This window comes from Benincasa hispida, chromosome 1, assembly GCF_027475165.1.
Source record: "Benincasa hispida cultivar pf3 chromosome 1, pf3_genome.v1.1, whole genome shotgun sequence".
Lineage (NCBI taxonomy): Eukaryota > Viridiplantae > Streptophyta > Magnoliopsida > Cucurbitales > Cucurbitaceae > Benincasa > Benincasa hispida.
The window spans coordinates 2818381-2829669 of NC_143478.1; the positions used below are offsets into that span (position 1 = coordinate 2818381).

General features: G+C 34.5%; 1 protein-coding gene across 1 annotated transcript; it reads right to left on the reverse strand.

Annotated features, from left to right (window-relative positions):
* Window positions 1-7027: 7027 nt before the first annotated feature.
* On the reverse strand, window positions 7028-9638 carry LOC120086055 (ATPase, F1 complex, delta/epsilon subunit). The gene is made up of 2 exons (XM_039042483.2): window positions 9233-9638; window positions 7028-7671 (listed from the first exon to the last, which is right to left on the reverse strand). The coding sequence occupies exons 1-2, from the start codon at window positions 9488-9490 to the stop codon at window positions 7327-7329; spliced, it is 603 nt and encodes a 200-aa protein (XP_038898411.1). The 5' UTR covers window positions 9491-9638; the 3' UTR covers window positions 7028-7326.
* Between the last annotated feature and the right edge of the window lie 1651 nt (window positions 9639-11289).

Consider the following 11289-nt stretch of genomic DNA (forward strand, 5'->3'; position numbering starts at 1 on the left):
TATAGATGCTACTGAGGGGAAGCCAAATACTCCTTCACTGAAACAAGACATTCTTAACTAAATACTAATTCCAGAATAATTCTTATTCCTATATTCATTTAGTTATCACTTTTAGTTAAGAACTTACTAACACTTAGTAACTCTTGTAAGTGTAACCCTCCATTTTCAGACCTTAGAGGTCGGCCTCAACCATGTTACTGAATTGGAGGGTCAAGGTAATGGACCTAAGAAATCCTATCAATTTTTTAAGTTTGAGTTGTTTTGAATCCCATGTTACAACCCTCTGTGGGGATAGCCGTCGTAAAACGATTAGCTTATGTCGCATAAAAATGAGAAGCAGACGCAACATAGGAATCTCACAGTCTAAACTAATGGAAAAGGCCGCAGGACACATTGACACACATCCTTCACCCACTTACTATGAACTTCTTCCCCCATTCACCTTGCTATTGACCCATGCAAACACTTTCTGAATGGAGGTCACTCCTAGGGTGATATGCAGCCGAGCATGAATTTCACGATGTGAACTCTTAGGGACGTGAGAACTAAGAACAACATATCGTATATATTATTAATCTCCCACTAAAGTGTTCTATTTATTTTGGATAAATATTTACTTAGGTATATTCCGACTAATAAAATAACCTAAGTCTAGGTGATTATCCAAGTATAACATTTATATTTAGATTTAACCTACAATGTCTAGGTAATAAACCAATTTTAAAACCTCACGTCACTCATGCATGCTCAAAAACGAGGTTAACGACACTCAATTATTCGGCTATAATCCCTAGGTAGGAGGTGTTTCGTAAACCGTCAACTTAAATACCTCCAACCTTAGACAAGATTATCGACCGGTTGAATTTGTAACCATAATTTTACAAGATAATAATTTATTTTAACTATTAAAACAAGTTGTTATTTGTTAACCCTAGGTGAACATGCATCTTATCTTTGTTGTGGATTTTAAATGTCTAATCTATTTTTGTAACAACTTATAAAACTGTAGACAGACTTTTCATCCATAACATACATCAACATTTCAGAATTTAATATAAAATTTTATATTAAACACTTGAAACCCGAAGCATGCATACTATATATTATAACTTTTTATAACATACTTTCAATGCATGTTACATTCTTCCTATGGTGGGATTTTAAATCTACATGGCACACTTACATGCACATACAAGATTTATTTAATTATAACATACATTCATAATGCATAAATAATTAAACACACACTGATATGGACCAGTTTTGGCATTCTAAGCAAGCAAACATTATTACAATAATAAAAAAAAAAAAATAGCTTCAAACAGCCTCTAGACAGCATGAATCGACTCGAGCCGGACCCAAACCACTCAAAAGTTGAACCGACCAAAACCAAGTTGAACTAGACCTCTTTGACCCGAACCGGTTCACTTGAACCATCAGTATGGTCGCATGCACATTTTGGGTTGGGATGAACAACGTTGTGGCACTTCATCCCATCGTTACAACACCATGGGAATTTGCCTCGTTTCTGGGTTGTCTAAAGAGCAGCGTTCCAACACTGCATGCAGTAACTTCAAAGCTGATTTTCTACAGCTGACCTCTCTTGCTTCTTTCTTCAATTATAACCTAATTGTAACTCTATTGACTCTAACAAATTTAAAGACACTTAATCAAACATTAAGGCCCATAAACAAAGAGCCAATTACAATAATTATCACTGAATTGAAGAGAATTTTAATGCCAAACTGAAATTATCCATATGAGCTCATTTTCATACAACCTATTAAAATCACCCACCAAGCTAAAATTAACTCGAATTGAGTGCTTAAATCATGCTCTGATACCAATTGCTGGAGTTAGCATGTAATTAATGGAAGCAATCAGGATCTTAGGAACTCTAATTTCATAATTTTAGCAATTAAGCAAGAATGCTCAAGAATAAGAAAAATAGGGTTTTTGTGATTACCTTTGAAAAACTCTTCAAATCCAGAATTCTAGCATGAATTTCCTCAACAATTCCTTGTAGACCACCACTTAATCTTCCCTACTATCCTCTATGACCTTAAATTGAGTGGTGGAACCCAAAATGAGAATAGATTGAAGGGAATTTGAGAGGATGTTCTTACTGTTTTGAAGAACAAAAGAAAAGTGACAGTTGTAAATTTAGACATTAGACCCAAAGTATTAGCAGATATAACATAACGTAAAAAGAAAATTATAAATGTGGCCAAATTTAAATAGTCTATTAGTGATAGACCATATTATTGGTAGGAGTCTATCAATGATATGGTCTATCACTGATAAGAGTAGAAGTGGACTATATTTACAGTTTTTTTTAAATGATGTTATGCACTTGGTTATTATTCCTAAAAATACTACCAATTGTAATTACCCAAAAGAAAACATTTTTTTCAAAACCAATTGTATGAAATAATTTCACAGCCAAATCTCTCTCTTGTTAAAAATAACATCCAAATCAGATTGCATGAATTAATGACACCAAGCACCTTGAGATTAAATAGAATTGTAGGTGTTTTATGTTGGAAAAATCCACTCAAGGTATTTTCCAATTAAAATGATTTTCAAAAAATCATTTTTAAAATTTTATTGTTTAAAAATGAATTCAAAATTCATTTCTAATGAAATCCAATTTTTCCAAATCTTAATTAAAACAAAAAACTAAATTTATTATTTGAATTTTCATAAAATTCAAATGTTCAATTTTTAAATAAAATTAATTCAAACAATAAAATTTAGTTAAATAATTAAATAAATAATTTAATTAATTAGAATAATTCAATATCCAATATTAAATTATCAAAACACCAATTCCATTATTATGAATACATATTCATGTAATTAATATTTAAATTATATTTAAATATTATCCAATTCTCCAATTTTGTTTAATTCGATAATTGAACGTATAATTATATCGTATATAATTATATATTCTCATAATTCAAATTTACTCATCTCATTATTCTAAGGTTTAATTTGTATGTGCGCTAGTAGGGGGTCTAATGGATTTACAGATCATGGGCTCCAACGATCCGAGATTAACCAGCTGACTTTGGGTTATAAAAAAACCACCACCCGCCTGGCAACCCCAGGAAAACAACCCAGGACTGTAACTAATCTTCTTTCTATCCTCGTGTGTGATCGGATATTGAAGTCGTTCATCTTCTAGACTCAAGCCTAGGAAGATTGGAGGAGATCCATTAACACAAGGAAAAACCTCAATCCCAGACATCAATGGCATGCACATACTCTCTTACAGTGAAAAGAGAAGAGCTAAGAACATCGGGTCACTCCACTAAAGCCCAATAGTTGCACTCTTCTCACTATAGATATATTTTTGTCCACTCGATATAACCATAATCAGTAAGCTAACCCTTCATAGGTTGTTCGTAATAACGGAGGGTCAAAAGCTGTTTTACCCCCGAGATTACATCTCGTTCCTTAAGTCCCATCAATTCTCTAATGAATAATTGGTTTGTGATCCAATCACCAAATCGAGTCCCTCTCAGATAGGGTAGGATCCCTTGTTCAAGACCTAGAGTCAGTATTTAAGAGAACAACATTTCTATTATCTTTAAAAGTGGGTAGAAGTCAATTCCATCTTGCACCCTTTGTCCCCAGTTATCTACTCGGTCTCACCGCTGAAATGGGAAGCTTATTGGGTCGGTGCTATTGAGTCAACCCTCACCCATGCAAATCTAAGGATAATCTCGAATAAACAGGAGTTCATAGTCGTCTTAGGATTAAAGACAAGTTACCTAGGTCATCATTTTGAAGTAGTCAATCTTAAATAGTAAACAACATTATAAAGTAAGAGTAACTTATTTCTTGATCTGATCTTATACAAACTCTTTGTATAGGACGTCCCTACTTGCATGTCTCCACATGAACGAATCAGGATTACATCGTTTGTAGCAATTTACAACGTTATAAAGGTTGTAAAGACTAGATCCAATCCCGAAAAACATGCAAAATTGTAAACAATCATTCCATATATAGGATGCTAAAATCCCCCCAAGAATCTGTAAAATTAATTTTGAAAAATTGGAAAATTTTGGGCCAAAACCCCGCTCTTATACCAATTGAAGGAACGGGTAAAAATCCTGAGTGAAAGCGGGGATCGGTCCCAAATCCCAATTTTTACAGAACATGAAATTTTACAGGAAACATACAAACATATTATGCATTTAATTAAGATTACAGCATGCTAATTATAAAATTGAGAAGAAAGAAGATGGAAATAGAAAACTCACACTTGAAGATCTAATCTTCTTCACGTAATCTTCTTTTCCAAAAAGTCACAAACTGTAACGTACTCGAAATCTTAATTGGCCACCACCACGAAAATTTCTTTTGCATTCTCTAGGATGAGAATCCAAAGAGTTGTGAGCTCTTGGTATTTTGGAAAGAGGGAAATTGAGAGGAAGAGAGGGTAAAAATCTAAGAACTTTTTCTCAAAGTGTGTTCAGTAAAACTTCTGTATTCTTTTCTATCAAACTCAATAGAGAAGAAGAAGGCGATAACCAACAACTCTGCAACAATCCACTTATGCATGTTGTAGAGAGAAAAAAGGGAGCGAGTCAATTCCCTCCCAAAATAATTTTTCAAAAATAAAATTAATTAAAAGAAAAAATATTTTAATAAAATATTTAATATATATTTATATGATAACCACTTTATCATATAATATATATTAAACTTTATGTTATGTCAAATATAACATATAACCTATGGTTTAATATTGTATCAAATACAATATAACCTATAGTTTTTATTTTCTCATTAAAGCGTGGTATTTAATATAAATCTCATTTATACTAAATTTAATTATAAGAATCTAATTCACATAATTAATATTTGAATCATATACAAATATTTATTTCCTCTCAAATAAGCTTTATATTATAACGTATCATATACATTATAGTAATTATATCATATATAATTAAATTAAATTTATTATATCACATATAATTAATTCTCTCAATTAATTTGAACAATTCAAATTAATCCAAAATTGATTCTCATTCCAATGCTACTTGAATAATTAATTAAACTTCTTTAATTAAGTTATTCAACATCCATTAACTGTCGGACACTCCATTAAAGACCACAGATATATTTTTGTATCCATTGGATATAACTAGTTAACTGTTTGATGACCCTTCACAAATTACTCATAAATATAGTTGGACCAAAATTATTGTTTTGCGCCTGTAGTTACATCTACTTACCCTAATGTTGGAGAAGGAGTGAATTCCGTATTGTGTGGTTGTGTTCCCAACTCCCTAATCAGACAAATCCCCAAAATGGTAGGCCTATTAGGTTGGCGATCTAGCCACTCTCACTCATACAAATCAAAGGATCGCCTTCATAGGTAGGAGTTCACAGCTCATTAAGATTCAGGTCATGTCACCTATGGTCATCCTGGTGAAATGTAAATCTCAATTATGAACGATGTTACATGATGAGACTAGTCATTTCATTCATTTCGTGGTCTGGTCTTATACAAACTCCTTTGTATAGAATACCCCTACTTACATGTTTCCTCATGAATGATCAAGATCAGATCATTTATAACACTTTACCACAATTGTAACATCTACAAAGTGGGTCGTATTCGTAGTGTCACCACGATAAGGTATCTAGTCTTATCCATCTACTACAGACCATTTAGGTTATCACTTAAACTTGATCCACTTGTATGTCTCTATATACATGTTTATGGGTTAACGCTACTAAATGTCAAATAAAACACTTTATATTTTATTAAATAAATAAAATATTTGTACAATACATTTGCAAACTACAGGACTCTACGATATTTAAAGCATCAACCCCAATACTCCTAACACTCTCATCATTGAGCCTTTAGGTATGCCACCACAGTTTGGCATCCAAGGCGAGGTACATGTTGACAATGCTAACTTGTGCCGCTTCAACGATCTTAGTAGCCTTGAAGTATTCCTCGATATCCCAAAGGAAGTTCTCAAGCTCATTTGCATCTCTTGAAACACTGAAAGTAGATAGTTCAGGTATCTTCAGTTTTGAATTGATGCTAGCCTTGGGTGAAGGATCGGCCACTACTTCTTCACCAAAGTGACTTCGTTGTTTGTCAACTTGAGTTCCTGTTCTCTATGTTGAAGGACAATCTGGAGGGTATGTCTTTTAATTATGTAATAACCTCGTCCAAACGCTTGCTAATTTGGGCCATGAAGTCTCCTAACATTCTCTCACCTATTAGGAGTCGAACTTCGTGGGTTATTGTCATATCAATTAACGTCATTGAATGTCCCTCAGGAAAAACACCAACGTACTCCTCTAATCGGCTAACTCGATCCCTCATTTTCTCTGACATGATGAAGTGATCGTCCCTCTCTTGGTATGATTAAGGATGTAGGTTATGGGTAACAACAAAAAGCGGACTCTGACGCCACTAGTCATGGGGTGAAAGCGCGACTATGTGTATAGTCTAAAATTCTTCTCATGCGACGTCAAGGAAACCTTGACCAACCTAGAGTCTGAACCCAATTTTTCCTCAAATAGGAACCTACTAAGTCTCACAAGCCTTAAAGTGGGTTGTGTGACTAACTCATGTTTAGAAGGGATAGAGAGAGTACACTTGTGAAAAATAACTCTTTATTCTCTAAGGGCTATGAAAACCACAAGGGACATTAATTACAAGACCAACTTTTTAGAGAATTTACAATTGTAGAGTAATTCACTAAACAATGCTCCATATCATATCTAGTTATTTGTATGATTAAATATGGTTGATTGTTTGACATTTGTTTATCTATAGCAATAAGCAAACAATTTCCTATTTGTTATATAAAATTCTACTCGTTATCATAATTTATGTTGAAATAATAAAAGAATGGCTTTTTGAAAAGACTGCCATCTAGATAAATGGCATACAAATTTCCCAACAGAAGATCAACCACAATACTAAAGGTACATGGCCTTCAACCTTACCAAAGGAAAAAAAAAGAGGAATACAAATAGATTCAGAATAATTTTACCTTCTAAAATTGTTCTCAAATGAGACATGATTTGAATCACCCATACAGATTCAAATGAAAATTTTCCCTTGTTTGCGAGGCCAAGCAAAAAACCATCCTAATATATTTATTTGTGAATGACTTCAAATTCAACACAAGAAAGGTAAGCCCCAAGATGATGTTCCAGAGGGTATTTTCTACCAAAGAAGACAACTCAAACTGTCAATGAGGCAGCAGTGTTATGAAGGAACATACAATTGGAAATAGATAGACAGAAGGGTGGCCGATTTATGAGCCGAGGAAACTATCCTGTAAGGGCAGAATTCAGGGCACTGTGCACGTCAACTCCGATTTGGGCTTCGGCTTTCTCCAAGTCTGTCGAGGCAGAGGTCAACTTCTGGGTGAATTCTGCCAGACCCTTCTGTACTTGGCTAGCATCGATTTGATCTACAGGCACAGCTTCGACAGCAATTATGTCAGCGTACGAGTTGCCATGGATGAATGCAAAACCACTGCTCACGAAGTATTTTTTTATATCGGTCCCTTCGTGTACTGATAGAACCCCTGGCTTCAACTCTGCAATTGTAGCTACATGACCAGGAAGAACACCCATTTGCCCAGTTGTTGCTGGAATTATGACCATGTCAACCTGTTCCGAAATGGGGGAGAAGGAAAATTTGAAACAGGAGTAATAAATAATGCGACTGCGAAATTAGGGTTCCATTGCAATTTGCATCTTTAATTTTAGCATGTCTGAGATAGAGCCTAAATCATTTATGTGCTTCATAGGCGTATGACCTTTGACCCCTTTAGAGTCTACTACTATGTCTTTCTAGCAGTTAAACTAAATAGAAAAGTTGAAGTTAAATTTGTGAAAAAGTTTAGCTTCTCATCAGTTAGAAAAGGGATGAAGAATATGACCAATAAATGCAGACATATCAACAATAGCCTTGGAAGCATAAACTTTGACAAACTTCAGACAGGTGACAACATATTTTTCTTTCTTACCACCACATATTTATCTGAATGTAGCATTCAATCCAATGCTTAGTGGGGTTGGGAAGAACCAAACAATCCTTCAAGGAGGAAAATAGCTGGTGTGACTTTGTTTCTGCCCTCTAGATGGACTTTGCTATTAAATTCTTTTGTAGTAATTCTCCGTTTGTTATTCAAACTAATTGGAGGTCTGTAATCTCTTTTATATTTCGTATCCTTTTGATCCTCATTCCTTTTGGACATATTATTTGCTACAATAATGTTTATTAACCCAAAAACAGGAAATAGAAGGCATTAATGAACAGGGATCTTGTCACTAGTAGCCTCTTTTGGATTTCTAATACTGACGAGAATAGAACATGTAACCACCCGTTAGAGGATATTTCCCCATTAAACTAAGCACCAAACATGGCCTGGGATTTAGAAAACAACAGCAGCCGGTAAAAGTGGAGGGAATGGAGAAAGAAATGTAAACTTTACAAAGAATTGATGATGACATGAATTGATGCATGAAAACCCCACCTTAATTTATCAGCAGAGCTTGGTCTAATTCTTAACATTACTGATATAACAGCATCGGAAACCACAGCCCTACACTACTAGTAGAAAAGCAGATTTAGCATTTCTTTCCACTGCATATCAACAACACTTAAGAGGGTCCTTCCTTGCCCATGAAGGAAGAACGTGAAAATTACAGTATTCGTATGATCTGATCTTAGCATCACCATGTGTCTATGAATATGAAAAGAGAACGCCAAACATCCTCCAGTGTGATCGGATTAGTGTGAGGAAATGAATGCCGAATATCAAATTCAAAACAAAAACAAGAAAATGAAATCTACAACCCGCACCGAATATGTACAGAAATTCATATCTCATTTCGATAGTAAATAATACAATAAACGACCTCAGTCGGATGAAATCCATTTCTAGTTCAACATTTGTAACCGCGGAATCGAAATGCTGATTTTAAGTCGATCATTTCCCCTTAACATTTGATTGCGTTTGTTACGAAGATTCGACTCATAATTTTACATCGAGATTGGTACTACGAATTAATCCAATAATAACAAATGAAAACACGAAAACGAAAAATTCACAGAAGATCGAATCAAATCAAATGCAGAAAATAAAATCATAATCACACACAGGAATCAACATCTGACAGACACAAACGCAGAAAAACACAAGCAAAACAAAATTGAAAGATTGACCTCTTTGGCCGAGAGTTCTGAGGCATAAGGAAGGACGAAGTTGACAGTGAGCTTGGAAGGGATGGAAGAAGGCGTAGCAGGACGAGGAGCCATGAAGGAGAGAGGAGTTTTAGGAGGGTCAATATTGGGGATCACCTTCTTCCAGGCGGAGACAAAGGCATCGTCGGTGGAAGGCGCTGCGGGCAGATCGGTGGAGAAGGATCTGATCCTTGCAGAGAGAAAAGGACGGGCCAAAAGGCTGGAAGCTCGTCGGAACATGGCGGAGAGAGAAGGGGGGTCGCTCGGCTCTCGCAAGGTCGGAGAGAGATGAAGAAGGAGAAGGAGAAAGTGGAAGGGTTCCGCTGGTGCTGTTTGGAAGCTGAGAAAATGGAGGATTTTGCCGAAACCATTGTGGATCTGAGCCTCATAGATAAGGCTTCTTCCACTCTTTTTGTGGGCTTTACATGGCTTCGTTTGGGCCTATAATGATTTTACCTTCTTAGGACCATTGGGCTTTCAAATACTACCAAGGATATAGCCCATTGGGGTCCCATTAGGACGTAATAATCCAAAAAAATAGCAAAATTTGGGATTTTTTTGAATTGTAGCAAAACGTATGAATGTCACGTGAGTCCAGTTTTCTGAAATTTGCTCTCATCATCCCTTTTTAATTGTAGTGTAATTAATTTGACATCTTTATTGATGAGACTGTAATTAATTGTTCAACTATATATCCTAGCAAATTTTCAATGTCAACTAACATCATCATTTCAAGTAGATAATTTGCCATAAGTCTTGTGAATTAATAGTTGTTTTGAATTCTCAAATAGAGTACATAAACTAATTTTCAAATCTTGTTTTGAAATTTAAACGTCAACTAATTTTCAAATCTTGTTTTGAAATTTAAAATATTATTTTATATTAATTATCTTAACTGAGATTTTTTATTTTTATTATACTTTTTATTGATTTAATCAAGATTCACGGGTTCTAAATTATTTTGAACGTTATATTTACTATCTTATTGTTTTAAACATAAAATATTAGAATATAACACGTAGCTCTAGCTTTCTTCATCCTCTGTACTGAACGCTTTCTTGTTATGATCGTTCAACGATTAAGAGTTTTGTTCAATGGTAAGTGGGATGAAAATAACCTCTATCATGACTTCCAATTTATTGAAATTTATGTTGTTAGCATAAATTCTTTATATCTATATTGAATACATAAATCCTAAGATCATTCATGTCAAATTGTCAAGAATAACATACCGGATTCCATTGCAAAATTGATGATAGCTTCAATGATGATGGATGACTAACGTCTTCCTCAACCAAAACTCTGAATGCCCTTAGTGGGATCTCTCTCTAGATGGGATTCAAGAAAGACTGAGTGCTTATTGTTTTGGTATATCGGGGACCATAGCCTAAGGTCTAGTTCAATTAGGGTTCCCATTAAATCCTAATTAACTAAGAATGGGCTTCTACCCATTAAGTTTATAGTCAATTAGGAATCTAGGGCCTTAATTAATTAGATCACATAATAGAACCCAATCTAATAAAATAACCAATGTGATAAATTATTAATCCACATACATAGCCCATACTTTAATTAAACATATTATTATTTAAATATGTCTAACAATCTCCCACTTGGGCTTATTTCAATAATAGAATTCCTCTCTAGTTCAATCTCGTCCATCTCCTGTATTAGCATGGAATCAAGGCGGCTTTCGTCACTACCCTTGTAACTAAACCTTCCTTGATCACCAATTCCAATCACATTCTATGACATAGATCAAGTATGGATGGATAGCATGGAAACTACATGCAAAGTAATCTAGATCATGCCTGTTTCCAACTGGTCCAAATTTCTTAATGAGATCATTCCAAAAAAAAAAAACTTTATGCTAAACTGCATGCATGATAAACAAGTTCAGATAATAAAACATAAACCATCAACTTTATTCCATATAGAAAATAAACTAAATAAGGTCAAAAAACATCCTCAATAACAAACTCCCACTAAATCATGGAATCAGAAAAGTGACTAACATCCATGAGAGCAACATGCTCATG